The sequence below is a fragment of the Sceloporus occidentalis genome, unplaced genomic scaffold (assembly GCF_023333645.1).
Source record: "Sceloporus occidentalis isolate IW3139 unplaced genomic scaffold, rSceOcc1.0.p SCAF_105, whole genome shotgun sequence".
In the NCBI taxonomy this organism is placed as follows: Eukaryota; Metazoa; Chordata; class Lepidosauria; order Squamata; family Phrynosomatidae; genus Sceloporus; species Sceloporus occidentalis.
Window position 1 is genome coordinate 1744060 of NW_028317085.1, and position 27789 is coordinate 1771848.

The 27789-nt window shown below is 37.5% G+C and overlaps 2 protein-coding genes across 2 annotated transcripts; one reads left to right on the forward strand and one right to left on the reverse strand.

The window, feature by feature from the left end:
* Positions 1-1108: 1108 nt before the first annotated feature.
* Positions 1109-15797, reverse strand: LOC149283381 (dihydroxyacetone phosphate acyltransferase-like). The gene is made up of 16 exons (XM_089497614.1): positions 15756-15797; positions 13829-14020; positions 13067-13243; positions 11807-11936; positions 11298-11425; positions 10525-10600; positions 9958-10109; positions 9731-9861; positions 8772-8995; positions 6650-6895; positions 5489-5568; positions 4890-5030; positions 4509-4608; positions 2165-2258; positions 1431-1492; positions 1109-1152 (listed from the first exon to the last, which is right to left on the reverse strand). The coding sequence occupies exons 1-16, from the start codon at positions 15795-15797 to the stop codon at positions 1109-1111; spliced, it is 2019 nt and encodes a 672-aa protein (XP_089353740.1).
* A 343-nt stretch (positions 15798-16140) lies between these two features.
* Positions 16141-24475, forward strand: LOC149283382 (40S small subunit processome assembly factor 1-like). Its single transcript, XM_089497615.1, has 7 exons — positions 16141-16213; positions 16952-17298; positions 18229-18279; positions 21565-21660; positions 22520-22606; positions 23604-23653; positions 24346-24475. The coding sequence occupies exons 1-7, from the start codon at positions 16141-16143 to the stop codon at positions 24473-24475; spliced, it is 834 nt and encodes a 277-aa protein (XP_089353741.1).
* The last annotated feature ends 3314 nt before the right edge of the window (positions 24476-27789 follow it).

Consider the following 27789-nt stretch of genomic DNA (forward strand, 5'->3'; position numbering starts at 1 on the left):
ATGATGTTGAATAAACAGAAACAGGTAAAAGTTATAAAGCACTTTGCCTTAGAGAGGCTTAAATATTGTGTATACTGTCCAAGGATACTTTACAGGATACGCACACCACATTCACCATGTTATTTGTTTAAAAGAAATACTACGTAGAAATGGCTATTATTTTTAAAAACTCTTTATTTACCGTCAACTGAAAAAAAACAGACAAAACTATTTTTATTTTTTTAAGCCACTTTTTCCTAATTACTTTGGTAATATTTCACAGTATTCACAATTTTTCAAAGGACTTTAAAAACAAAACAACTTGCTTGAACATTAAAAAATGATGTTATGGAACACATTGTGGTTTTTCTTTTTAGCTTATGTGTCCCTTGATCTACAGAACGCAGATACGAACAACTGAAAAAAAAAAAAGGTAAGAAAACAAACATTCAAAAGGTACGCAGACATGCATTTGTGCGGCATGTATGGGTAAGCTACGTTGAACAAACACATCGTAATGTTTGTAAAGAAGCGCGTTTACTGCAAAGGACAAGTAACCTATGATAAACCAGAGAAACCCTTTGAACTTTGCTATGCTGATCTGAACAACCTTGTTTAAAGATGGTTGCTCTGTGAAATGTACTTCCAACAAAACACACCAGCTTTTTTTCTAAGATTTGAGTTTATTATTTTAACAGATAGAGAGAGTGATTACAGCCACAGGTAGTAGTTTAATATCTAGTGCAACACTTGTTAAGTGCAAATTCCTCCTTGAGTTCATGTTATATGTGCTCCAAAAAGCTCTCTCTATATTCCTCTCCGGTATCAATGCCGGAGTTTGTTCTAGAGCTTTGTTTTGATTGGCTTAGGAAACGGTCACTAAAATTGACCAGTTTTAGAAATATCCTAAATCACGCCAAAGTGAATTAGCAATCAGCTGTTGTGCAGGAGGATTTGTACCATCTCTGTTGTAAAGTACACAACATCCATGTTAGTCCTAAATTAGATCCAAACGCAGGTATCTTCTTTTCAGACAACAGGTCGTTTGTTCTGAGCGGGGTTCTAGTAAAATAGCTGATCAAATTAATCAGCAAAAAGTTGGCATCGTGGATTTGGATACAGTGCTTTCTCAAAGTCGTGCAACTGGAAACTTTTTGGTGGACATTTGCAGTCCTAGAAAAATAAAAATATAGCTTAATAGGGTTATAGCTTACACTTAATTATGTCAGATTTATTCTCAGTAATTTCTTATGATAAAAGAGTTTGTACCGTGTTAGCCATTGAGAAAACAGGAGAAAAGTATAGTTAAAATGATACCATTTATTGGTTTAACTGCAAACTTTCGAGACCAAGTTGTTAGGTCCCTTCCTCAGGCATTAATGAAGCTAAAACAGAATGTTCTTCATACAAAAGCACAGATCACACGTTAACAAAAGCTTAAAACAACTTACCCAGTTTTTCTGCTGTGTCCATTATAGCTGCCGGGTCCACTTTGAAACCGTTTTCATTATCCCTAAGGGAGAAAAACAGATTTTTAAACTATGGTTGAAGTTATTTCTGTCATTTTTCATTATTGATTTCAATATGTATGCTCTGCTAAGCACCCAAATAATGCACAATCCAAGTGTCATGGTGAGCTACAGCATACTGGATTTTTCTTTGTACCTAGGTAATAGCAAAGGGGTAAAACAGAATATTTAGCCAGGGACATATAGTGTAGTACATGAATGACACAAACTAGTTTAGTAAAGAAAAAAAATACCTGTCATGTGGGGATCAAAAAGAGTATTAAAAATATGTTATACATCTGATATAGGAGAGAAATGCTCACTGTGGTGCTGATTGACAACAGGTGTATCTCCTAAAAATGTAATACATCATGCACAATAGGATCGGGTTAACTTTTACAACAAAATCCTATTGCTATTCTTTCTACTCCACTTAATTCAGCATGTTTCAAACAAAATGCAGCATTAGAAATATTCCTATTACTGTTTAATGGCCAACTTTTCCCTAGAAATTATTGTTTCTTATCATTATTGGCAATGCTTAATTGTCATGTGACACAAAACAGGCACTGATCGGTGCCTAGCTATAGGCAGAAAATAAAAAAAATAGTAATTACATATGATATTATATAAAGTTGACAAGCAAAATGCTGTGCTTTAATCATACTCATACTTACAATGTAATGACTTTCAGAAGTCCCAGTTGAACAAAGGAAGATAGTGTGTTCTTTTGCATATCAGAAGAAAGTGCTTCATAACATTTGGTGATATCTGTAAAGGTATTATAGAGGAACATATTAATTATTTGCTGTCCTACTTTATGCTACTAGATCAAAGTGTTTCACATGCGATAAGTTAGTGACAAAGGTCTTTTTTCAACCTTATGTACAAAGTCCATCAAGTTCAACCCTTCTACCTAACCTTCCTATTCTTGATCCAAAAGAAGGCAAAAAAACCCCTAATTAAGCTACTTCAAATTCTGCCATCAGGGGGAAAAAAATCTTTCTTGATGCCAAAAGAAATTCTATTTATATCCCCTTTTGAAGGGATCTAATGTATTAGATAACACCACCTCCCTTGGCAGTGAATTCCATACCTTTATTGTCCTCACTGTGAAGAATCCCTTCCTTTGTCGTCTATGAAACCTGCGCTCTTCCAGTCTCAGAGGGTCACCTCTTGTTCTTTGTACATTTCTGTTAATGAACAGGTCACTGAAGAGCTCTTTATATATTGGCCTTGCATATATTTATATAACTTAATACCAGCTGGAACCTGAAATCTGATCTATCAAACAAAACTGGCGTCCACTGAAGTGTTAAATAAAAAGGAATGAACCTGGAAGGTACTTGAATACAGAATAATTGTGTGCTTCTGTATAAAGAGAAACTCTGGCAAAAATAGTGCAAATATACACAGACTAATTTCTCTATTTAGAGACCCTAGTGTGTGCATGTATTTAGCGCCAGAGTCACTGTTTGTGTGTGTTAGTATATATCGTTGGATAGTGTGTGCATGTGTATAAGACTGTGGTGTTAATGTATGGCACTAGTTGAGTGTATGTCAGCATATAGTGTTAGTGTTTATATTAGTGTATGGTGTTAGCATACATGTGCAGGAGCGTATGGTGTTAGCATGTGTGACTGTATGTGAACATGATTTTAGCAGGTGTGTGTTAATGTATGATACTAGCATGTATAAGTGTATGTTAGTTACAATTTATTTAGCAATTTAATATTTATCAATCATTACATTTATTTGCTGATAATCTAATGTATTTGTTTATCAGCTTTATAAAATGGATTAATGTTTTTTACTAATGTGTCTATTCTTCATTTAAATGGATTATAATTAATATATGTTTGCCAAATATTTCATGTATTGATCAATACCTTTTCTATTATTTATCACACATATATTTTGTGAAATATCTTTTGAATGGGACATATTTCTTAATTATGATTTAATAATATTTAATATTAAGGGGACTTACAATGGTGAAGCATCACCTTAGAAGGAAGATATTACAGAAACTTTAAATAAATGCAAATAATCAGGGGAAAAAACCCCAATTTTTTGGCTTGCTTCTAGATCCAAGCCAAATTTGCCAACCCCTGTCCTATACCATGCAAGTTTACATTCCCTGACTGTATTAACCTCTTCCACTTCTGATGGGAGGCTGTTCCATTTATCTACCACCCATTTTATCTATTTAAACATTTCTATCTCACCCCCCCCCCCAAGCTATACATAATGAGTTCCCTTACTTATTCCTAATATGTTTAGTTAGGTCGAACCAGAGATCTATAACGTGGCCCAAACCACCAACCTCTTTTTACTACAAATGGATCCGCTATATTCTTTCATCACTGACAAAAATCACAGTTTACTATAAACAAATAATAATAATTATAAGGTTGAAAAAGGTTTTACCCAGAAGGTGGCAAAACCCCCACATTAAAAAAGGAACAAATCATGCTTAAGTTCTCTACTACTATTTCCATGATCCTCAATCAGCACCTAATCAGGATCATGTTTTGAAACAGCTGCTTGTTTTCTAATGATGAGTAGCAAGAACGAGCAGCATGTAGCCCTCCATGCCTAATGTCCGTTTCTTTTCATCTGCTGCCTGACAATCAAGGGGCTGTAGCACCGAAGAGTATTTTGTTATACCCTGGGTTCACAAGGCCCCATTCAAGAAGAGCTATCTAGTCACACTTCTCAATCGGAAACTTTTTTCATGTTAGTATACATTTAATACATTCACTTTAAAATCCCATTACTACGCGAATGGCACATGCATTTAAAAATAAGTGTGACTGGATACCATAAATGTATTGTATGTTGTGCTTTCCAACCTACTTTCCCAACGATACATTAGTAGCATGCTAACAAATGATCACGTCTACCTACATATGCTCACCTGTACGGTAAGCTACACTTCTGTGCCAGAACCAAAGAAAGGTAATTGGCCTTTCCAAACGTAAAGAACAAAACATATAGGTACGCTCTTAACATACTCACCAGCGGCAATACTTTTTGAAACATAGCTTTTCATTTCCGATAAATACTGCTTTTCTGTCAAAGTATCTGAAGCTTCCTTAGCAAGGTACATGCACGCTAACTGAAGAAAAAAAAAACCAAACAAGTATTATTAATGTGTCATTTATTACATCACCGGTATACTGTGTACTATATACTTCCCAAACTCACAGGAACATTTATACATCATTTATACATATAATATGCGTGCATTCTCAATAGGAAAAAAATAAAGTTTTATAAAATATCTTACAGTAATTATATTGTCGTTTTAAACATAACAATAATCTGCCCCATGTTATTATTACATGTTATTATTTTATGGGCAAACTATATCATTTTGTACACTAAAGCAGTAAACACCTGGTAGCCTTCAAGGAAGGGTTGGAACATCCTTGACAGAAACAAGGCCGCACCAGCACCTTTCTCAGTCATAATGATGTCATGAGGTGTCAGATGAATTATGTCACACTTGGTTAACAGAAAACAACCTTCTTCAAAATCCTACCGAGAAAAGAAAAATGACACAAGCAATTGGTAAAGGAATGAAGACAGAGGACACTATTTTCACTACTCCTTTCATCGGACGTGTTTTCTACATGCCACGCGTTCCAACAATTGAAATAAAGTCATTAAAAACCACTATGGACACCAAGAATGGTTCTTGAATTTCTGATGGGATCAGACGAAGGCCTCTTTTTCCCAGAAAACTAGACAGATGGCAGGAAGAAACCTGGACATTGCTGAAATGGATAAGTGCTTTTTCTGGGAAACAGCTGAATGGCAAAATGCAGTCTGCATATACAATTGAAAGGTCTTCTTGGTAAAGGGGGTAGGAAATTAGGCATCACAAAATATCTAATTATGGAGTTCGGATAGCAATCACTTCACTATCGATACACTTTAGTGCTGGTGAAAGCCTCAAAAATCCTTCTGTTTGTGTGTTTTGTTTTGTTTTTTACCTTTTCTTCAAAACCGGGAAAGAAGATGAACTCTTTTGTAAAAATACTTCTCAAAAACCTGAATAACTCGTAGACATCATCTGAAAAAGAAATAGGATTTATCAATAGATGACACAAAATAAACATATTAATGGTTAGTGCCTATTAATAATCTAGAATAGTGAAGTGAACTTAAATTTGAAGTCAAATGATCTATTGTGCATATTTGTCTATTACCAAAGGTTGCTCATTTTTAAAGCATATAAATAATTTTAAAAAGGTTGCTTATATGAAGGCATAAGATATGGATTTACATGACAGAAAGGGACATGTGTGTATCATTTGCATATGGATGGAAAAAGGCGTTCAAATTGCCAAAACAAAAATTAGACACACAACAGTGGCGCTACAACTGAACCTCGGTGTGCCACAATAAATATTATTTTTTTCTGCAATAAAAACATACAAATTATTTTTTAACTATAGAAGCGGGAAGAGAGAGAAATATAACTTGTAACTTCTAAACACTAGTCATCTCAGTTCTTAAGCAGATCCTTGGTTTACTTAATTTTAATTAATCATCGCTCGGCTACCGTCGGTCTGTTTGAGCCCCCCCCGAGCACTTTATTTAGGAAAACTCAAGGTCAATCCTAGACCAGATGGCAGCCTATACAAGAATACTTGGGCCACCCCCTATTTTTTTTAAAAATGTAGATAGTTATGTTGTAACGCAAAATATTCTGATGTCTTACAAAGAAAGGACACAGGGATTTCTGTCCCGATAGCATGATCTTTCGTCTCTGGTAGAGCATCACATGAGTTGCCACCTAAGAAGAATAAACCACTGGCCAGTGTCCCAGCCAGCTGCCTGGTGCTAAGATTTAAATGAAAGCAGAACTTTTTCTAATTATGTTTGGATCGTGTAAGCATAAGCTTTTACTGTGGCTTTTCAAAAGAAATGAAGAAGAAAAAAATATATCAGATTTGAAATTTGAGTATTTGGATAATCTAAGGGGTTGCTGGAAATATGAGAGGAGTAAATGATGCGTTTTAATTACACTGATGGAAGGACAGTGGATCACTTAAGAAAATATGTTATTGTTAAGCACTTTTAGAAACACTCTTTGCCCAAACACTTCCCTCTAAAAAAAATAAATAAAAAAAAAAAATAATAGATTGTACCTTTGATGAAACTCTGTGTGATTTTACAAGCCAACACCACCAGGGCTGGTCTGATGTAGAGATTAACCATCTGATTCCTATACGAGGCACACATGAGCCAAGAGACGGCCCTTTTGAACACCAGCTCTTCAGTCACTGTACCGTCTTGTTCATGATCAAGCAAAATCACCTGCCCATCAACAAACCTCATAAAGTTTGAATGGATGTCAAGACTGGATCGAACCACTCTGCTGGCAGATACGTTATCTGGAAGGCGATATGAACAATGTAGAGCTATGAATGCCGTGTATATTTTCATTGCACATACTTTTAAGCCAATTTTTGACAGGAACACTAAAATATTTCATGTGACATATGACATTACACCGGTGGAAACGAACAAAAACATTAAAATTGAGAATAGCATTGGCACACTTTAAGACGTACCGGTGCACAAGGAGAAGAGGACTTGCAATCTTCCAATATCTATAAAGTGTTAGGAGGATACATTGTGTACAATGGGTTTTTAGCCAGTGTTTTATGTTAGGATAACTGAATACTCCTCATAGTAGCTGGTCGTCTTTATAGATTAAATGGGCCGAATAGTTCCTTTTCTGCTGTGAAATTCTATGTTTCTATGTAGGGGACAGGGTGACAGAAAGACGTAGCGTATTCCAGAGAACAGCTGGAAACCTTAGTAGAGATTTTTTCCCCAAAATCAAACACTGAATGGTTGTTGGCATGTGATTAAACGGTCACAGGAAAGTATAACGTGGCATATCCACTAAAGATTATTGCTTAACGCACTAGAGACGGTAATTAATGTTTTGTCTAAGTGGGACAACACCTTTCATTAAGCGCTGGGACTTTAATTTCACATTAACTATGAGTAATAGATTCAACTCATTTAGAAATAAAATTTCACTAGCAAGCAGTTTGAAACACAGTAAGGAGTAGCTCTGCCTTTTGTAATTACTTTGCCCACTTCGCTAGCAAGAAGTTGGGACAGTTAGGACAGTACATCACCACGCGACTGAGATAAACCATTACCTTCTATCTACCTTCTAATATAACATACGACCACAACAGCAGGGCCCACTTCTCCTGCAGCATGTCATATTTATTCCAGAGAGTTTGCATTGCCCCTTAATAGTGGCGATATAGAAATTCATGGTACCTTATCAATAACATTTCATAATAATCATTATCACTTTTAAGGCCTTTGTGCTTTTTCCATTGTAACGGAAGTGTGAGTAATTTCCATAGTGGCCTCGGTACAAATCTTTTAGATAACTGAGAGAAAGATTTAACATTACATTAGTTATGGTGGGTGAAGGTGATGGAAAACCCTTCCACTTAAAATTTAGGGGGTAGTAGAAGTATTATTAAACACTCATCTACAGACACCAGACAAGCCAGACGGCCTGTTTTTTCCCTCAGAAATCTCATGGTGCTGCCACAACCCCAAGGGATTCTGGGTAGGCGCATGCAAATAAGGTCAACAATAATCACCTTTTGCCTCTATATCCACTTTATACATGGATCCCTTGAAAGTGCCCGCTGTACAAGAAAGAGTTAATGAACACATTCACCACCGAGTGATGTGAAAAACATAATGGTTAGACTCCCAGTGCATAAAGAGTTGATACTTTGAGGTAAACGGGATTGTTTTATATCATTTAGAACTATAAAAGAGACTTTAAAACAGTCATTCTTTATGGGGTTAAATACTGGTATTATTTAATCTCTGAGTTTGTTCTGTTTATTGTTCTTTTAACAATCCATGTATTTATTTATTTTGATGTATTTTATCTATTAATGATGGGGTTGATTCATTGTATTTAAGTGAGTGGGATGTTACATTATTACTTTTTAGGTTTGTAAGAGACTGTTTGAGGCATAAGCGAGATGGAATTCATCTGACAATTTCTAAAAGCCATATCAGGTATTTGCAAGTTCCAACCTGTTGGATGGGGGGGGGTCTCTTTTATAGAATCCAGTTTGAGCAACCACTTCATTTCAATTCACATCAGCAGCAGTTTCAAAAGTTCCTGTTAATATTGTTCATAAGAGGTTTGTGATAGTGAAAGAGAACTGAACCAGTGTACAAAATCATAATATTGGTAGTACAGAAGCCACCTACCAGGCCATTCCAGGCATCCTCCGAAAGACTCTGTTAAATCTCTCATCCAAAGGGTTTTCTCAACCAAAACGTTAAAGTTAATTGCTGGTAAATTCTGTAGTACAATAGCTGCAATTAAAACACCAGGGCTGAGAACCATATTGGCTATTTGGTGTAATTCCACTTGATGGGCCACATCACGAACAAATGCTTGCATGTCCTTGGAAGGCCGGTGGGAAAGATGTCTACAACAACAAAGCGATTGTAAAGTAATGTTTCAAAATAATACGGGGATTGATAAAGAAATCTTTCAGGAAGCATATGAACGAAGCATTTTGATTGTCCCCTTTTTAATGATTTCATGTATTATATTTGTCCTACATAACATAAAGTGAAGGATGACAATAACATCTATGCACTGGATCCTATAATCGAAAGTTTTCCCTTTAACGTCACAGCTAAACATGCATTTCAAAGCTGGATGATCTCTAGTTTCTGTCTACAAGCTGTAAGGATCCACGAAAGGGGCTGGGGGGGGGGTAAGAGTCCGATATGTAGAGGGGTCGCTGTATGCCAACATATATGCCATACCTGCAGGAACTGTGTTTAGGTGCCAAGCCGGATACAGATGGCAAGCAGGCATGGCAAACTGAAGTAAAGGACATGGATACAGACAAGCATAAAACAAAACAAAGATAGAAAAGAAACAAACAGCCTAGCTCCAGGGCCTGACTCGAATGCAAATCTTGTGAATATTTAGTTAATTATATAGTCACAAGATGCCATTCACAGTACTTTACTTTAGGCAAGTCCTAATCCTAGCCTTAAACAAAAGAAACCTGGATGCATACACACAAGCAAAACATTATTTTTACTTATTAATATTCAATAAAAAGCCACAATCCCATATACGAATAACATACACAAACATGTCCTCAATTTATTAAAATGATGAAGCACAATGTTACATTAATTCATACCTGGGTATAAGATTATATTGTGATCGGTTGATTCTTCCCGACGCCAATGAGCGCAGTGACATAGGCTGTCCAAAATAAACGTGGATACTTCCAAAGTTGTCACTCAGAATTCGTCTGGCCTTTAATAAACCCTGCAAGATGCGCGTGGGAAACAAAATATACACACTTACATTACAGAAAACTCCATTATGGCATTCAAAAGGAGCCATTTACGAAGCATGCCTTACTGATGTGGATTCTTTGGGTTTGGGCACTCCGAGGAGTTCATATGCATACAGTGATTCTTCCAGTATCCTCTCGTAGCTAATACTAATTGGAACAAGGTATGTGTCAAATACCTCGCCTTTAAAGAATGGCTCCATTACAATATTTAGTAGACCTGCGGAAATATTACAATCCAAGTAAGTTAACTTCACTTTAATGAGTTAAATATAATATTTCAATCGTCAATACGTTGTCACGTCAAAAAAAGTAGAATCTGAAAAGGACCGTTACAGAAAGAAAAAAAAAAAAAAAAAAGGTTTCTGTTGAAAGTACCCCATACAGAAACATGTGTTGGCCCTTCATGTGATATGAAGGGCCAACATGGTTCTTTTCAGAGAAGGAATTCCCCAACATCCTCCATCTCCTGATACTCTAGAGAGCGTCACAAGTTGCTCATCACAGAAACCTGAGGCACTGCAGTATACAAGTATGAAATCACAGTTATAGTGTTCCTTTTTAGTGTACATTATGTTTAGTCTATAATAATGGATTCATCAATTTGCCGTTTCACAAAGCCATATTATACATACCAAACTTTGGATTTAAAGTCTTGCACGTTCTGCTTCTTTGACCTTCGACAAAGAATTCCACTGGAGCATATCCATTCTGGAAAAAGAGAGCTTCTGTTACAGAGCAAAGTAAACACTGTCATGCCCAAATGTGTAAATGTTTCCCTATAATGTTCTCACAAAGTACTCTATAAATAAATTGAGAGCAGGAGAGGACACAAATGTAGAGATGGCTTGGACATCGGTGAGCTGTCTACAACATGGCAGCAAGAATCAAGAATTGCCGTGTAATTCTTATAAAAATGCCGTCTCACACAATCCTGCTTCAGACAGGTAAACCGAAGAAGAAGAAGAAAAAATACATGTTGTAAAAACACAAGGAGGCTTTTATCTATGTGTATATATAAATATAAAACGTGAACGGACACCTACTGATTACAGAAAGCCTTCCTATACAGCCTTTTAGTAGAACATCAGAAAATAAGATTACAACCCAAATATTACAATAAATGATATGTTTTAAGTGTTAATATGTTTAATGGTGTAGGGATTTGTACTGTGCTAACCATAGAAAGAAAATTGGCAAATTTGACAAAGACGACAGTTACCAGCTAAACTGATTTTCATTAGATTGCAAGTTTTGAAGACTATTTCGGTCTACACCATATAGGTATCATCTTTATCAAATAAGTGCATGGATGTTTCATAGCTAAGGCAGGTACATGTGTACTTGTTCAGAATATGCACCCATATAGCCTAATATCCTAGTATTGTGTGCCCGCTGGCATACTGACCCGCAGCATCGTTTTCACATACTCAGCAAACACTGCCCAGTAAAGTTTGTTCCCTCTGAATGTGCGCCGCATAAAGAAGGCACCAGACATCCGCAAGAGCTCTCCCACCATCTTCATGCCCATGAAGTCTGAAACAAATCAAATGATATCTTGTTACCTGTCTCAAAAAAACAAAAACTAAAGACTATTGTCCATATCTGTTTTAGCTACCTGGCCTGTTTTAGGATTGAAAATCATTTTTTTAATACACATTCTAATACATACATATTCCGGGAACCAATTTGTTTCCTTTTTTAAGGGCAATGATCATTTGACTTTAAACTTTAGGAGTCGGCATGATGGGTTTTAGGTAGTTCATTATAAATTGAACATGTTAGGTGACATCATGAAATATTTAAGATCCACAAATACTTGGAGCTGGGGAAAAAAAACCATGTATGGTATGTGAAACATGCCTTTCTGATGTACATCTGTATTACAAATTTAAGCTTAGGTAAGCGAACACTTGCCCATTCCTGCGGCGATTACAGGGAGCGCCAAGTCGTATGTGTACAAAATGTAGGACAACATCAGAAAGTCAATGTAACTCCGATGGCTGGGCAGAAGTACAACTGGATGCTCCTGGATAGCGTGAGTAAGCTACAAAAATAAGAAAACAAAAATGTATAATGCAAAAGTATGACAAAAACTTTAAGCCCAGGAGAAAATGGAGTCCTTCGCTCAGTTTCACCTTCATCACACTTCTATGCAGGGCTCACCCACTATACGATTCTCAGACAAGAAGAGATTGGTTGGCCCAGCTCAGCTCCTTTTGCAGAAAAAGCTCACTGGGGTCGGGCCTTTAAGAGAGCGCACCTAATTTCAGCTTGCTACCTGTATAAAACACACCTGGGAGCCAGACATCTTGCTGATTGATAGGGGATCCAATACTTTTTTTTACTGAGTGAAATGTAAATCAATTTATAACTTATTTGAAATGCCTTATTCTGGATTTTTGTTATTCTGTTCAAATAAACCTACCATTAAAATGATAGACTGCTCATGTCAGCAGGGGATCAAATCGTTTTCTCCTTCACTGTACATGCCACATTCATAACGGCACGCTGGGATCCCCACATATTATCGCAAATAAACGGTTTCTGTAGAGTAGGGGAGGCTGCCAATCGGCTCCTGAGCTGACCAGCAGCCATCTTCTCTAGTTGGAAGTCTGGCTTTTAACAGTACACACATGGCTTAATGTTAAAGACTCTGGCTTCCTCTGAAAAGAAGAGAAAGCTGCAGATCGATCTGCAGCTGTTCTAACTATTAAAAAAAATTATCCCATGGAGCAGGCAGCCTAATATGGCTGCTTGCTGTCATGGTAGCAGATGCTGGGTGGGGGGTACCGGAGAATTAAAAAAGAAAAAAAAATATGAAAATAAAAGACACAAACATACATTCATCTATTAAAATACATTTATTTTTCTTTTTATTTTAAAACAAATGTGCTGATAAGTGTTTTCAGCGACTTCAACGCCCTTCACTTCCTGAATACCGAAGCAAGAGATGCGTGCTGTAGTCCTTAAAAGCAGGTGCTCCAGATGTGAAAAAAGGTCGGCATACTTGCAGCCATATATATCTTCTATAAAGAGTTTGTGTCTTTTACACATATTTTTTTTTCTTTAACATATTGAATCCGTAATATAACAGTAACAGGTATTATATTTTGTACTACACAAATGCTGGTGTCCTCTTCAGGACACACAAGTATTCTGGCTGATGACACTTACCCTCTGTATACCATCCTCGTTCACACAAACCTTCTGGAAAAGCCTTTTGAAGATCTTACTCAAGCTCATGGCAAAAAGCCGGATGGCTCCCAGATGTAAATTGTGAGCCATTTCATCAAGGATTTCGACTGCTTGCTCCTGGATGACTTCCGGAGACTCACCAGATTCCAGGGACATCTGCAAATTGGGAATATTTAAAAAAAAAAACAAAAAAAACACATAACTATTTGTGCTAAAGTGGTAAGAATACCAACATCCCTACACAAAAAGAAACTACAAACTCGACTGATATGTGTATTTGTGGCATATTCACCAAACAAAACATGCATTTGTAACCGATACACTATTGAAAGCATTAAGAAAACAGTATGTAAAAATCATAGGCCCCTACCAAATATAGTAGTCCAAAAACCATTGTGACAACCTTAAGGAAGTTTAGGCTGCAGCTACCAAGACAGACAGACAGACAGACACTGCACTTTTTAACGGCATCCTTCTTAGACCGGGACCCCCAACGTAACTACTCGCTCCCTGGTCTTTTTAACACGTGCAGTCATTGCCCTTAAATCGATGCACATATACACGGATATTTGCAAACCCAATTCTTTTTCCCAAACAATCAAAGCGTACAAGAAGCACGAACTTTAAACACGCCATGGGTTCCGAGCATCTCCACCGGTCTAGAACGCTTCATCATTGTGGGGTAGAACTGACTTTCCAGCTACTGGATTCCTGAATGCAAACAAAGTCATAGATTTTTACCTGTTTGATGACATATTGTAGTTGATCAGATTGTAAAACCATAGACTTTAGGGCACTTGGTTTGCATGGCGTAAGGCTTTTGTAAATCACTGGTGAGTAGCACTTCATGGCATATCGAAGGTCACTGGATTGCCTGCGCTCCTCCAAGATGTCTTCAAACACCTCCCGTTTCTTGCTCCTTAATTCTTTTTGCTGTGAATTTCAGAGATTTTAACACTTTTGTTTTGTGAATTATCTATTAATTGTCATAGTACAGAATAATGTAGGTTACATTACAGGAATTACATCTTCTGGGTTTTTTTCCTATTTAATTAGCTCAGTCCAACCCAATGTAGCGTTTGCCTCGATCATATGGAAAATGCCATAAGGGCTTTATAAATCTGGACTGCTGAAAAAGCAGCAGGTGTACAACTGAATTGTATGAGACGTCTGATTCAGACATGTTATACGTTATATATATTATATCATGTAGATCTGGGAGGTGCAGTCCTCTTGAAAAAAACTAAGTTTTAGGAATAATAACTAAAATACACACAGATATATCTTTAATATTACTATTATTTTATTTTATTTATATAGTGCAGCGATTTACGCAGCGCTTAGTAGTTAATTAATTCAACACAGACATTATTATTATTATTTATTGTTTTATATAGCACCATCAAATTCCGTAGCACCGTACAATGGGTGAAATAGAAAACATATTTAAAGGTCACCTGTCACTATACCGAACACTTAAGGGCGTAATCACTGGAAGTTTACGGGCGAGTTCAACAGTTCTTCTCAATCATATCCCTATGCAATAAGGCACTCATTTTTTGCTATAAAAAGATAAAGATTGTGGTGCATAACGCATAGACATGATTAGATGTCTTGAAAACTTCCCCATGCTTCCTTACAAAATAAGAAAACAAGACAAGTTTTCATGTTGTGCAAAGTGGTCTGGCTAAAAACAATAACAGATTAGTACAGCACTACGGGTCTTGGGTCAGAAGGCTTACCAAGTATACCTGTAGCAACGTTAAAAAATAGTTGATTGGGAGGTTGAAATGACACTCCAGCCATCATAACGCATATGATGATATCCGTGTGGTTCCTTTAAACTTTCCTGGCGTCTCCCTTGCGTATGAATGGAGAGATACAGCCAGACACAGCTCCATATCCTCAGTCAGCTCCAGCACTAGCTCGGGAATATTGCAGGCAAGGATCTATTCCGACCCCCATGCACCCCCGTGGAAATCATTCCCATTGATTTTGTTGGGAGCGATTTCCCGACACTGATTGAACGCTTCAAACAACCAATCAGTAGCAAGAACGTACAGTTAAAAGGCGTCGGACCTCGTAAGGAAAGATAGAGGTTTTCCAATTGGTGTAACTCCTATTCTATCCCACCCACCCTGCTAAATGCAACACTTTTGTAGCGAAATGCGGAATGAAAAGGATCATTCCTGCAGAACGTCAAAACGACTCCAATAAATATTTCTTTCTATCTTTTTTACCCAGGCACATTTAAAGGTCACATGACACAAAAGCAGCCACTGATACACTGTTGCCATAGAAATTGAAACATCTTATATGTTTGGACTGTGATTGAACTGTCAGAGGAAAGATTTTTTTTTATGACAGCCCTGCTAAGATTTTTTTTTATTATTATTATGTGCTAGAGAGTGCAACTAATATTTTGTCCGTGTGGGACATCACATTTAAAGAGACAGCTTGCTTTTACACTTTTTGAGTAACTTTTTCTGTGTGATCGCACTTGAAGCTACAGCCTTTAGCAATTCATTTAGCCCGCGTGAAAGCGCTTCTTCGCTGCAGTTATAATGACATCAAGTTACATGAGATAGCACAATGTGACAACATATCTAGCAGATCAAAGGTTAGTTCGTTCTGTGGTGAGCTTGCTGTGAATACTTGGCTAACTTACCAAATACAGAGTATGCATCGGTCCAGACATCATTGCTGACATCGCTTCTTCAGTTAAGGCTCAATTCCACGGGCATAACCGGTTTGGTACCGTTTTTCGCAAGGTGCATGTGAAGTTTTCACAAAGAAGCGCAGGAAGAGGAGGAGATCAACCTTGCTGTCACTGGCGAGCCCATTTTGACAGCTACGGAAGCCTACTAACGCAAAAAAGGAGAAAACTCAATCCTACGCTTCCGGTTGGTTTCTACGGAAGCCGCAAGGGGTAGCAATAGGAATCGGCTGCTTGCTTCCGCCCAGCCTTAGGACGAACCGGCTTCTTTTACACGTGTGTCGTTGTGATGCCCCTGCGCTGGAAACTTGCTGTATTTGTAAAATAATTTTGCGCAATGGGTGACGTAGAAGAGTCCGCGGTGGCGCAGAATCAGCTTGAATCGGTGCTTAGTGACTTATATGACTTTGGTGAGTTTTGGAGTCCGTAAGTCACTTCAAATGGGAAATATTGCTATGTAATTGAATGATGACTTTCCAGAGGATGGAAAGATTCTTTAGTGTGTAGAACAAAGGCATCGGAGGCTGTTCCTAGCCTTGGGGACATTACGCCCAAATTATGAGACATCAGTGAGATAGAATGCAAGGGCCTGGGCAATTGCTTGGGTAACTGTGTTTTAGTGTTGTGTGTGATGCTTTACTTTACCTCCTGCCTGCACCCAGTGGCATGGTGGAAACACACTGTATATTATTATTATTTATTGTTTTATATAGCGCCATCAAATTCCGTAGCGCTGTACAATGGGTAGACAGGACATAACAAGTAGTATGTAACATAACAATTTGACTTACAGAGACAACAGGTGAGGAGGGCCCTGCTCAAACGAGCTTACAATCTAAATGGAGCGGGTGTCATTGAAAGGTGGCTTTACTTGCTTTACCCACAAGAACAATAAAACAAATGTTAAAGGTCATTCAATAAATTGCATGGGTTAACAGATTTATAAAAAAAAATAGGTAATTTGTAAGCGGTCTAAAGAGAAGAAAGGATCGATCTTCTCTGAGATCGACACAGTTGTATCCATGTTTGCCATGAGGTTTGTATGAATGTAAACTGCGGAGGATCCGTATCCTCTGCCGTAAGTATACGTTTTATGAATAAAATAAACTAAGACTAGTGTTTGTGTGTTTAATATACTTTTGTTATAGGAGATGATCTTGGATCCCGCGGGAAGAAGAAAAGAAAAACTGTGTCTGAAAGTCAAACACGACAAGCTTTGCCAAAGGCAGATGGTGTTGAAACTGTCAGTGGCTCTGTGGAAGATCGTTTACTCTCTACACCATCATCTAAAGGCAAAAAGAAGAGTGCGTCCCTGTTTTTTAAAGCCCTTAAGGATGAACTGAGCGGCCAGGCTAAAGTTGCGGATCAGTTACCTATGCAATCTCATAATGGACCTGTCAGTGAGCAAGAAGATGGTGTTGAAGTTGTGATCTTCAATAGCCAAAGAAATAAGAAGAAAACTAAAACAGAAGCAGAGCAGCAGAATGTTTCTGAGGTAATCAAAAGCCCCACGAGGAATTATATATATATATATATATATATATATATATATATATTTATATATATATATACCTTATTTGTTCGACTTTACCAAATGCAAATGCTCTGAAAAATACCCTTGTCTTATAATCCGCCCTCAAATAGGTCTGACTATAAGACTAAGATCCAGATTCCTGCAGCACTGCAAGGGACCCGGATCATCCTCTCTGGTAGCCCGTGAACGTTTACACGATGCATGCAGACAACCTCCGCTGCTGACATGAACTTCCGTTGCTCTGTCATAGAAGCCCCAGTGGAAGTGCTGGGCAGCAGCAGAACTTGTCTACGCGCATTGTACGGACGTCCACAGGCTGTCCCCACTAGACACCAGGGAGTCTGAAGCAAGGGGGGCAAGTATGGGGATGCATTAGTATGTCGGGGGGGGCAGAGTGACATATCTGGGGGTCAGATGTACATAACTGGGGGAGGGTTGGTAAGTAAAAGGAAATAAAAACAACAAATGCATTTTTCTCAATCATAATTTTTATTAAATATGAAAAAATAGTTTACATATGAATTAATATTTACTAGTAAAATGCCTGCAAGATGACATTTAACCAGATCACCAGCTGAAAAGACTAAGTAAGCGATTGGTACTATTATTACAAAAAAAATGGGGAGTGACATCCTTTCTATATGCAACATTGCCGAGTAACCTTGTCTCTTTGTAATGTTGCCAATTATGTATAAGTTGCATTGAAGTACATTATCAAGGGCCAATTAGGCTCTCCTCATAACACCAACCCCACAGTTAATGGTTACGATGGTTGCATGAGATGTTTTAAATCTCACCATAACTCTTCCTCTTCAAAGTTTCTCAATGTAGTCAAATTAGTGTCTTTTAACTTACTTTGTGTTTTGAATTATATTTTTTTTTTCTTTATAGGAGAACTTGGAGGATAGAGGAGAAAGCCAGCAAACGTTTAATTTTGAAAAGGTATGACATTTGAGTTGATATTTTTCTTGACTTTCCTATCCCTTTACTTGACATCTACTGCTTCTGAATTACCTTCCTAACTGATCCACTTGGAAAGGGAACTCACCCAGTAAGTAATCCCAATTGGGATTGTAAAGTTGCTTATCCAGTGAGCCCCAAAACATAATACCTGTCTCACGTTTGTCACGGAAGCCTCTGTGCCATGGGCTCCAGGAGAGGGGACTAAGTGCCAGCCTCCTTCCTACAGATTATGGGCCCTTGGTATAGAGTGCCACGTCCCCCAAAGTACCAGAGACTCTAAAGATTGTGGCGCTCGGAGCCAACTGGATTATTTGTTGAGGGGCAACGATCCTCCTGGAGGCACTGCGTATGTATGTGTTCAATATTGGTTATTAGAGTAACTCACGACTGCTGCAGTCAATGATGTCTCATTGAACAGCAACCTCATTACCAAATGTAAAGTTGAGTTTAATGCTGTTGCTACACATCCCTTTATGCATGCGTGTGTCTTATGGATTTGTTTCCCTATATGTTTAATGCTATTAAAGGGAAAGGGTTATATGTATCGTTTTTACATAGCTACATTTATTCAAACTGTCAGTGGTGTTTGTCTTTTTTTCAGTTAAATCAATTTTGTAAACGCTGGCAAAGCTAGCATAGCAATTTATTCTCCTGTTATGAATGTAGTTCCCTTGTCCATAACCCCCCCGACACACACCCTTTGGAAAAAGTTGGAATTTACCATTCACTTCTACCAGATTGGTAGCAATAATCATGCAGGTGCGTTTCTGATGTATTGGTTTTTTCTACAAACACATTTACACAGGTTTACTAAGTGCTAAGTGTATTTCATCGTAGAATGAAGGATTTGGGGAAATTATTGAGGAGATTTTTTGCCTTGGGCAAATCCAACAGGGAGAAACCATGTACTGGGTTTACATGTAGGACATTTCAGTGCAATGTCCTAAGATGACTGTAACAGCATTTGTATTGTAACTCAATGCTTTGTGGAATAAGTATTTTAGATTTAATGATTTAAAACATAATTACAAAAGTTATGGTGGGTAAAGGTGATGGAAAACCCTTCCACTTAAAATTAAGGGGGTAGTAGAAGCATTATTAAACACTCATTTACAGACACCAGACAAGCCAGAAGGCCTGTTTTTCCTTCAGAGATCTCATGGTGCTGCCACAACCCCAAGGGATTCTGGGTAGGCACATGCAAATAAGGTCAGCAATGATCACATTTTGCCTCTATATCCACTTTATACATGGATCCCTTGAGAGTAATTGCTCGCTGTACAAGACAGCCTTTAGACAAAACTCGGGAAGAGGTGCAATAGCCAGATCACCACTCATGGACAGCTGTTTCGTCCTTCATGGGACTCGTCAGCATGAGGTTGTGATACTGGCTTAATAGTTGAGGCTTGGGGTAGCCAAGAAATACCATTACATATGTTATGGTGGTTAAAGGTGATGGAAAACCCTTCCACTTAAAATGAATGATATAAAACATATACACATCACTGGAAGGACCTTGATCTCTGCCTTTTGTGGAGTCAAAGAGAAGGCTGTGCATTATTAGGGGGGGTTTGCACATATTGATGGGGCATCCATAGGCAGCCTAGGTGGGACCTGGTGGAGGAGCAGAGGAAACTAGATGTAATATGGGCCATGGATCCTGACCCAGAAGCAGGACTGGAGACTACGGTATAGTGATGTACAGCGCGGGTTATAAAATGTAGTGGCGTGCCTCTTTTGGGACCTATCCAGGGCAGTGACATTATATAGTTGATTCAAACAATTAAATGTGGGACGATTTTCAGCGGATGCACAGCTTCCCCACTCACATGTAATATCCTCCATCAGTCACAAGATGTCCCCATGAAATAATAACCTAGATTTGGTACGTGATGACATTTTTTTAATGTATTTTTTATTTTATTTATTTACAGAGCTTAAATTATTATAGTAATAAGACCCCACATATAAAATAGTTAAACGCGACCTTGACAGATGTTATTGGGTACCCACTTCATAAAATCTTAATGGCACTGAATTAAACAGTGATTAATAACATATATTTAAAGCCTAAAAATATTGGGTACAGTGTGCTGGAAGAATGGCAAGCTCGTCCTTTTAATAAACAGGAATAGGGTATTTTTTTTAATATTAGCTTAATTTCTGCTTGTGTACATCAACGCTTATTAATACTAATGCACGGCTTGGGCGATCCCAGTGGCCCCTGCTATGAAGATGAATAGGATACCTGCCGTCATGATGGGCACATCAGCTAGTTCAGAATTATTTACCATAAAATCTTGGGTATAATAAACCTGTGGTAAATAAATACACTTAGGTAACATTTGAGTATAATATGCACTCATGCCAGCTTCCCTGGTTATCTCTACAATCTCATACATACATACACGCGTTTCCATATACTCATGCTTATACACACACACATTTAAATTTAGGACCCCCTACCAGCTTACCTACCATTGTAGATTTAGCAGGAGACTCGTCCTTTGTGGTCCAGCGGCCCGCCAAGCATTTGTTCTGCTGGGACTGAGGGAACGCAGATGAAGATGGCTTTGCCAGCGGCCAAGCTAACCGCTAATGGAGACTGACCGGCGGGAGCACGGCTGCCGGTGGGAGCGCTGGGATATGATGTCATTTCCTGGCGCTAACGCGCAGGCAGTGTGTGAGGAGTGAGGCGTTACAACCATGGTTTACTTTTTTTTTTGTTCTCGTATAATAATAATCCACCTTTTCATGACCCCTGAAAAAGGGGTAAATTGTGTGTACGATTCCTGAGATTTCACGATGGGTACACAAGTTGTGGCCAGATGTGAAAGTGGTAAAAAGCTACTGCAATTACATGTCGTTACAGTCAGTCTCTTTTACATTGATAAAAATATGCAAATATGCTAAAAAATTGTTCCAATGGAGAATAATTAGATATCATTTGGCGATGCCGCTGAGGAACAAGCGCCATCACACATTTTTATGAGGAGATTTTTCAGCGTGTGGGGCACTGACTTTGTTCTGTGATATCCTTGAGAAGTAAACTACTGTAGGTATAGATATAAAAATACATAATACATAATAATATTGTCTTTAACACAATATGTTTTTATGTTAAATTGTACTTTTGTGCATGAGAAAGAGCACTTGTAATGCCTGACTACCAGAGAACTTCAAGCTTCTTCTTCTTCTTCCTCCGAGTTACACACACAGGGTTTTTTTTGTATAAATGTATGCTTTTGTACTTTGTCTCCACAGGCGCGTTTGGAAGTTCACAAGTTTGGGATCACTGGATACAAGAAGGAAAAGCAAAGAACGTTTGAAAAAGAAAGAGCAATTATGTTGGGAGCTAAGGTAAGGGTAAAAGGGTAAATATATGTGATTTACACTTTTACACATTAACAGTCCCTCGTTATTCAGGAGAGAAGAGGTATATTCATATAGAAATGTTCATACATGTATTTGCATATGTCATATGTATTTTTTCTTGTGTGTGTGTATATATATACACACATATATATATATATATATATATATATATATATGTATATATATGTATATATGTATGGATATGTACAGCTTGAAACCAGCAATTGAATATGATGAACAGAATAGATGCCAAAATTTTCGAGTTTAGATTATTTCACTTTGCGCTAAACAAAGACAAAAGCTTTAAAAGTGGAGCTCAGCCTTTACGAAGCTTCCCTTTTCCGACTTTTACTTGCAGTTCATTTAATGACTTAAAGTGATTAATTGTCTATACTTTTATTATATTCATAAATGAAATCCGCTACTTTTTAGTTTAATACAGAGTAGCCTACTCCACGTTAATTTATAGAAAAAAATATTTTATATATATATATATATGTTTTTAATTATTTGAAGATGCTTAAGAATTACTTATAATTTGTTAACTGGGTTTCCTTTTCTCCTTTTTTGAGGGGGGAGCACATACGAATACTAAAAATAATGTTGATTTTTGATGGGAACTTCTGTTCTACACAAAATCAAACTGAACAAGAATTCACAAGCAGTCACTAAGCCTTTATTTATACACGATATCGCCTTATACAGAGGTGTAAGGTTGGGGTGCAGGGGCATCGGGAGCAGGGCGTTATGTTCTAATAATTAAGGTTTAATTTAGGGATTTTTATGTAACGGAGGCACTATTAGTGTATTAACAAGTGTTGTATTTATGTGTTCTTATCTCCAGCCACCAAAAAGGGAATATTTAAATTACAAAGTGTACCAAGAGAAGATCAAAGAGAAAAAAGCAGCAAAGCAAGAAGAGAGCATGAAGGTTTGTATAATACATCTTGTCAAGTGTTGCTATATAGACTCATTCAATTTAACAATTTTACACTTAAATGCAGCATTAGAAACATCATTCCCAGTATTGCTGAATGCCAAATCCCTTCACTGAAAACATTCGCGTTTTTTCAGGGAATGCTTAATTGTCATGTGGTACAAAAGCAAGCACTCATTGGTTGGTTGTGTAGAGACTGAAAGGGCTCTTTATTTTATTTTTTTCTTCTGGGTTATTGAATCATTAAAACAGCGCACAGAAATAAATGACAGATCTCCTAAGGTTTATTTAACTTGCCAGATGAGTCAATGATTTCAGTAAGTGAAACAGCATCTTTAAAACTTGAGTACAAGACAAGCTGTAGTCTTTATTTTTTTTATTATTGATTACATGTTTTTTTTTTTTATCGTCAAGGTTAAGTAATCTAACAGGAATATGCCAAAGTAACAGTTTACATAAACAGTAAAGGCTTCTACTTTTCACGTGGTTCTGCTACAATGCATTTCTGAATAATATAGGAAATATACCATGCAACCCCCGACCAATGTTTTCATACAGTATGACCATACATGTTATAGTTTATTTAAAGCGCAAACTGAGTATGCTGTGAGGCTTATCCTATGAAAGAGACATAGGGCCAGTGATTCTAGGGCAAGTGCAAATTCTGGACGGCAGGCATGGACTCACTTTCCATGGGGATTGCTCCACAAGTTTGTCCCAGAACTGCAGTATATTCTTTCTATAGTGTTTGCTTCATTTGCCGGGTTAAATATCCAAGTTAATATGCAAATGAGGAACTGCAGAATTGTTTGTCTGCTCCAGAACATGTGGCAATATCCAGCTGCTCACATACTTTATAGACCATGCAAGCTGTCATACGACTAATTGCCTTCAACATGTTTATTTGGGGATGATTTCTCATGATTCGATTTATCTTTGTTGTCCATTTAGTACGTTTTCAAGAATTTTTTGGTTTTTTTTGTTTAATTAGGAAAAGGGATCGGAGTCTAAGAAAAGACACAGACACGGCCAAGGAGAGAGGTGAGTAATTTCACTTTGCATTGTAAATGATGTTCTCTCCTGCATTTGCTCTTAGCCTTCCTTCATGATGATGGGGTAATAGTACATCACAATCGATAGCCTGGTCTCCCCCGTACTAGCTGGAGCCAAAATGTTACGGCCCCGAGGTCAGTGATCTAATGTTACAGATCTGTATAGATCTGCCTTCTGATGACAGGCACTGAGATTTCTGCATTATGAGAAAAGAGAAGCAGAAGATTATAGTTTCTAAAAACAGTAAAAAAAAAAAAAAAAGGAAAAGTGATAAAAACCCTAAAAAATACTGCCTCACTGCTTTTTTTTTATTTTTATATGTACCAATTTTGGCTCACAGCTTCTCCAAAAAATGCCAAACCAATGCTGCGGGACATAGCTGTACTTTGGGGATCTTGCTAAACACTGTTTGTTTCTGCAATTAGACGAACCCAAAGCAGCATTACTAAGTTTGGGGTTTTTTTTTTTCTTGTTTCGCATGTCCAAATAAATCTCTATACAAGGGAATGATTTATTTAAAACATGTTTACGAAGAGATGCTCTGCACTGATTGTGTAGTGCATATTTCCTATTTTGAAATGAAAAAATATATAGCAATATATCTCAAACTGACTGTATGTCACACAAAGTTGGTTCTTGTCGTTAATGATCGTATTGTGTATCTTGTTTCCCTCATCTAGGAAGTCTAAAAAACCCAGACAGCCGGGAGGAATCGTTCCAACTGGCCATGTCGGGAAGTTTAAAAATGGTGCATTGATTTTAAGCGGCAAAGATATAAAGATGATTAAGCAATCCAAGGTCATAAAGTAACGTTTAGCACGTGGCGACCCACCTCCACAGGAACGATTTTATCACGTGCCGGATGGTATGTAGACTTTGTGATGGTCTTGGTACGGTTGGTGGGCTACCGCGCATAGCTAAAAGCTGCTGTGTTATCAGTACAAGGACAGTAAACCATCTGACTGACCAAGCTGGAAGTCATTTCAAGAAAAGAAAAGGATCCATTGGATTCGGATGCATTACTAAAAACTATGACAAAAGCTGGAGTATTCTCAAAAAAGTACTTTTCACTAAAATACTTTTTTTTTTAGTAAAACTACAGGTTGTTTTTTTTATACGGGGTGTGTTAAACCAATGCAACTAAGACTGTTTGAAAACTGCTGATTTTCTTCTTTCATGAAATCATGCGTACTGAAGGTATAAAATATACTATAATGACAATAGGTGAAAGGCTGTATCACAATTGCCTGCCATGAGACAATGTACATGTTAAACACGAAATAATGCCCATTGTTTACTGAAGCTTTTTATTATCGTATAATTATGTCTTCTAAAATATTGCAATACCAACATGAGTAATAAGTATTTTTATACAGTGATTAAATATTTCACAAATAATATACAAAAAGGAATTTTAACACTTGTACCTAATTGTAAATTCACTGCGAGACCCACCCAATGCCCACTATAGTTTTACCCGGGGATTCATGTTGATTAAAGCAGGGCATGGCCATTCTTAAAAAATACTTTTTATTCTTCTCTAACCATTATTTTGTTTGCATTTGTGCTGGCACATTTATTGATCTTTGTTAGGGAGATGTCTCTATTCTACCTTCACCTAACAGCAAGAATGGAGTGATTCTTACTTATATAGCACCAACAATCTATGCAGTTTAAAAAGGTATGACAAAACTAGGACAGACTGAAGATGAATCGACACATCAGGTAAAGAGGCATCTAGAGGGATTTGAAGCGGAGTTTAGTATTTAGGGACCGCTCTGATTTTCTTAGTTGCCAGCAAACAATATTTCTAGATTTTTAGATAAAATGCTTCAAACCGTTGGGAGCCATTAGTTTGCTCTACATGGGCCACAATATTGCACGGCTGTACGAAGTTACGTTTTTACTGTTAGTATTTTGGAACAGTATCAAAGTTCTTTTATGTCTGAACAATAATGATTCCTACAAATACAACACACACATTCTATATATATAGATATATATAGATATATAGAAGCTGCAGCTCCTGTCTTTAGGCTTTGCAAAACCGAGCAAAGAAGTCAACGCAATGGTTAGAGTAGATTTCTATGCTGGAATCTGTGCGCTGTGAGCTAGAAGCTTGCAAATTGCACAATTAGTATGCAAGACCTGCTTTATTTAGAGCAGTTAAACACAATGCCTTCTACTCCACGGAGGATGGCGGTAACGCTAGTCGTTCCGAAAGAACTTCACAAGTCTCGGTATCCTAAGGTATTTTGAAAAGCCTTAGACAACTCTGCTATACTTCTAGGTAGGTGCAGTTTTGGTTTTGCCATTGGTGATTGTAACCACTTTTAGCTAAGTTATAATTCACATCTGTTTATGGTATTCTGTTGTTTTGTGTATAAAGCCAACCTTTACAAGGGCCAGTCTTGACCGTTTTGGGAGGATTAATTAACCCCTTAAGGACCAGGCTGTGTTTTACCTTTTGTACCATTGGGACCGAGGCTGTTTTAACACTTTTGCGGTGTTCATGTTTAGATGTCATTTTCTCCTTGCTCATTTAGTGAACCCACACAAATTATATGTTGTTTTTTCAGGACAAGAAGGGCTTTCTTCAGATTTCATTGTTTTGATCATATCTAATTTTCCATAAAAAAAAAATAAAAAATGATGAAAAATGTAAAAAAACCCAACACATTTTCTGACGTTTACCCCAAAAATCTTTTACCCATCCAAAAAATGCTAATGAAAAAACCTACTAAATATATTCTACTATTTGTCCTGAGTTTAGAAATACCCAATGTTTTCATGTTTTTTGCTTTTTTCTGCACGTTATGGAGCATTAAGTACAAGTAGCGTTTTGCTATTTCAAAACCATTTTTTCCAAATCTGGTAATTCTTCCCCCCATTTTGGGTATCTTTGAAGCCGGCCAACGCAATTTACCCCATCAAATCATATATTTTTGAAAACTAGACACCCCAAGGTATTTCAAATGCTAGAATTTAAACTCTTTCCATGCACTAACTCTACCACCAGTCTTTGTCAAACTTTGTGGTAGTAATTTATTTTGTGTTCGCTAAAATTGCTCTTCAGGTATGGATTTACAGCTCCTGGTATACAACACTTTCAAACACCCCAATATGTGTTCAGCAACATCTCCAGAGTACAGTCATACCCCCCATGCATGGATTTGTCGGGTTGTTTGGGAGGTAAAACGCCACATTTAGGAAGTGCACATTTTTTTACTTGGAACTTTTACATCTGGGCATTCTGCCCCCATGTCCTAATAGGACCATCTTTGAAGCCGGCTAATTCAGTTTACCCCATCATACCATATTTTTGAAAACTAGACACCCCAAGATATTTCAAATGCTAGTATTTTAACCCTTTCCATGCATGAGATTCTACCACCAGCCTTTGCCACACTTTGTGGTCGTATTTTTTTTGGTATTTTTTTTCCACACAAATTGTACTTTAGGTATAAATTTATAGCTCCAGGTATACGTCACTATCAAACAACACCCCAACGTGTGTTCAGGAACATTTCCGGAGTACAGTCATACCCCACATGTATGGGTTCGTCTGGTGTTTGGGGTTAAAATGCCACATTTTGGAAGTGCGCTTTTTTTTTTTCCCTCCATTGATAATTCAGTTAATACCAAATTTGCATTCAAATTTATCTAGCCACATTTTTACATATTGAAGTCCATTTTGTGCAGATTCCAATGTATTTTCACTGCATGCTTCTCTTAATTTGACGTACACCAAAATAAATTTTATAGGAAGTTGCTATCATTTTTCTCACCATAAAAGCCCATAAACTGGAGTTGTTCCCCCACCACAAATGTTTTCAAGAAAAAGAACTATAGACAGATTGCTTTTCTTGATTATATATAATCAAATTTTTTTTAATTTTTTTTTTAAGTTAGTGCTTCTATGTGAAACACCCTGCCAAACTTGCTTTCTGAACCGTTGATCGCCTCCTAAACTCTTTTAAAACGGGTGTCCGCCGCCATACAATGTATGGCGGATGTTGATGCCCCGGGGAGGGGCCAGACATAGCCCATGATGCCGATCTCGGTGTTGCTGAATGCCTCGACATGGAGGCATTACAGCAACACCGTTTAAGCTTAGAAAGTGA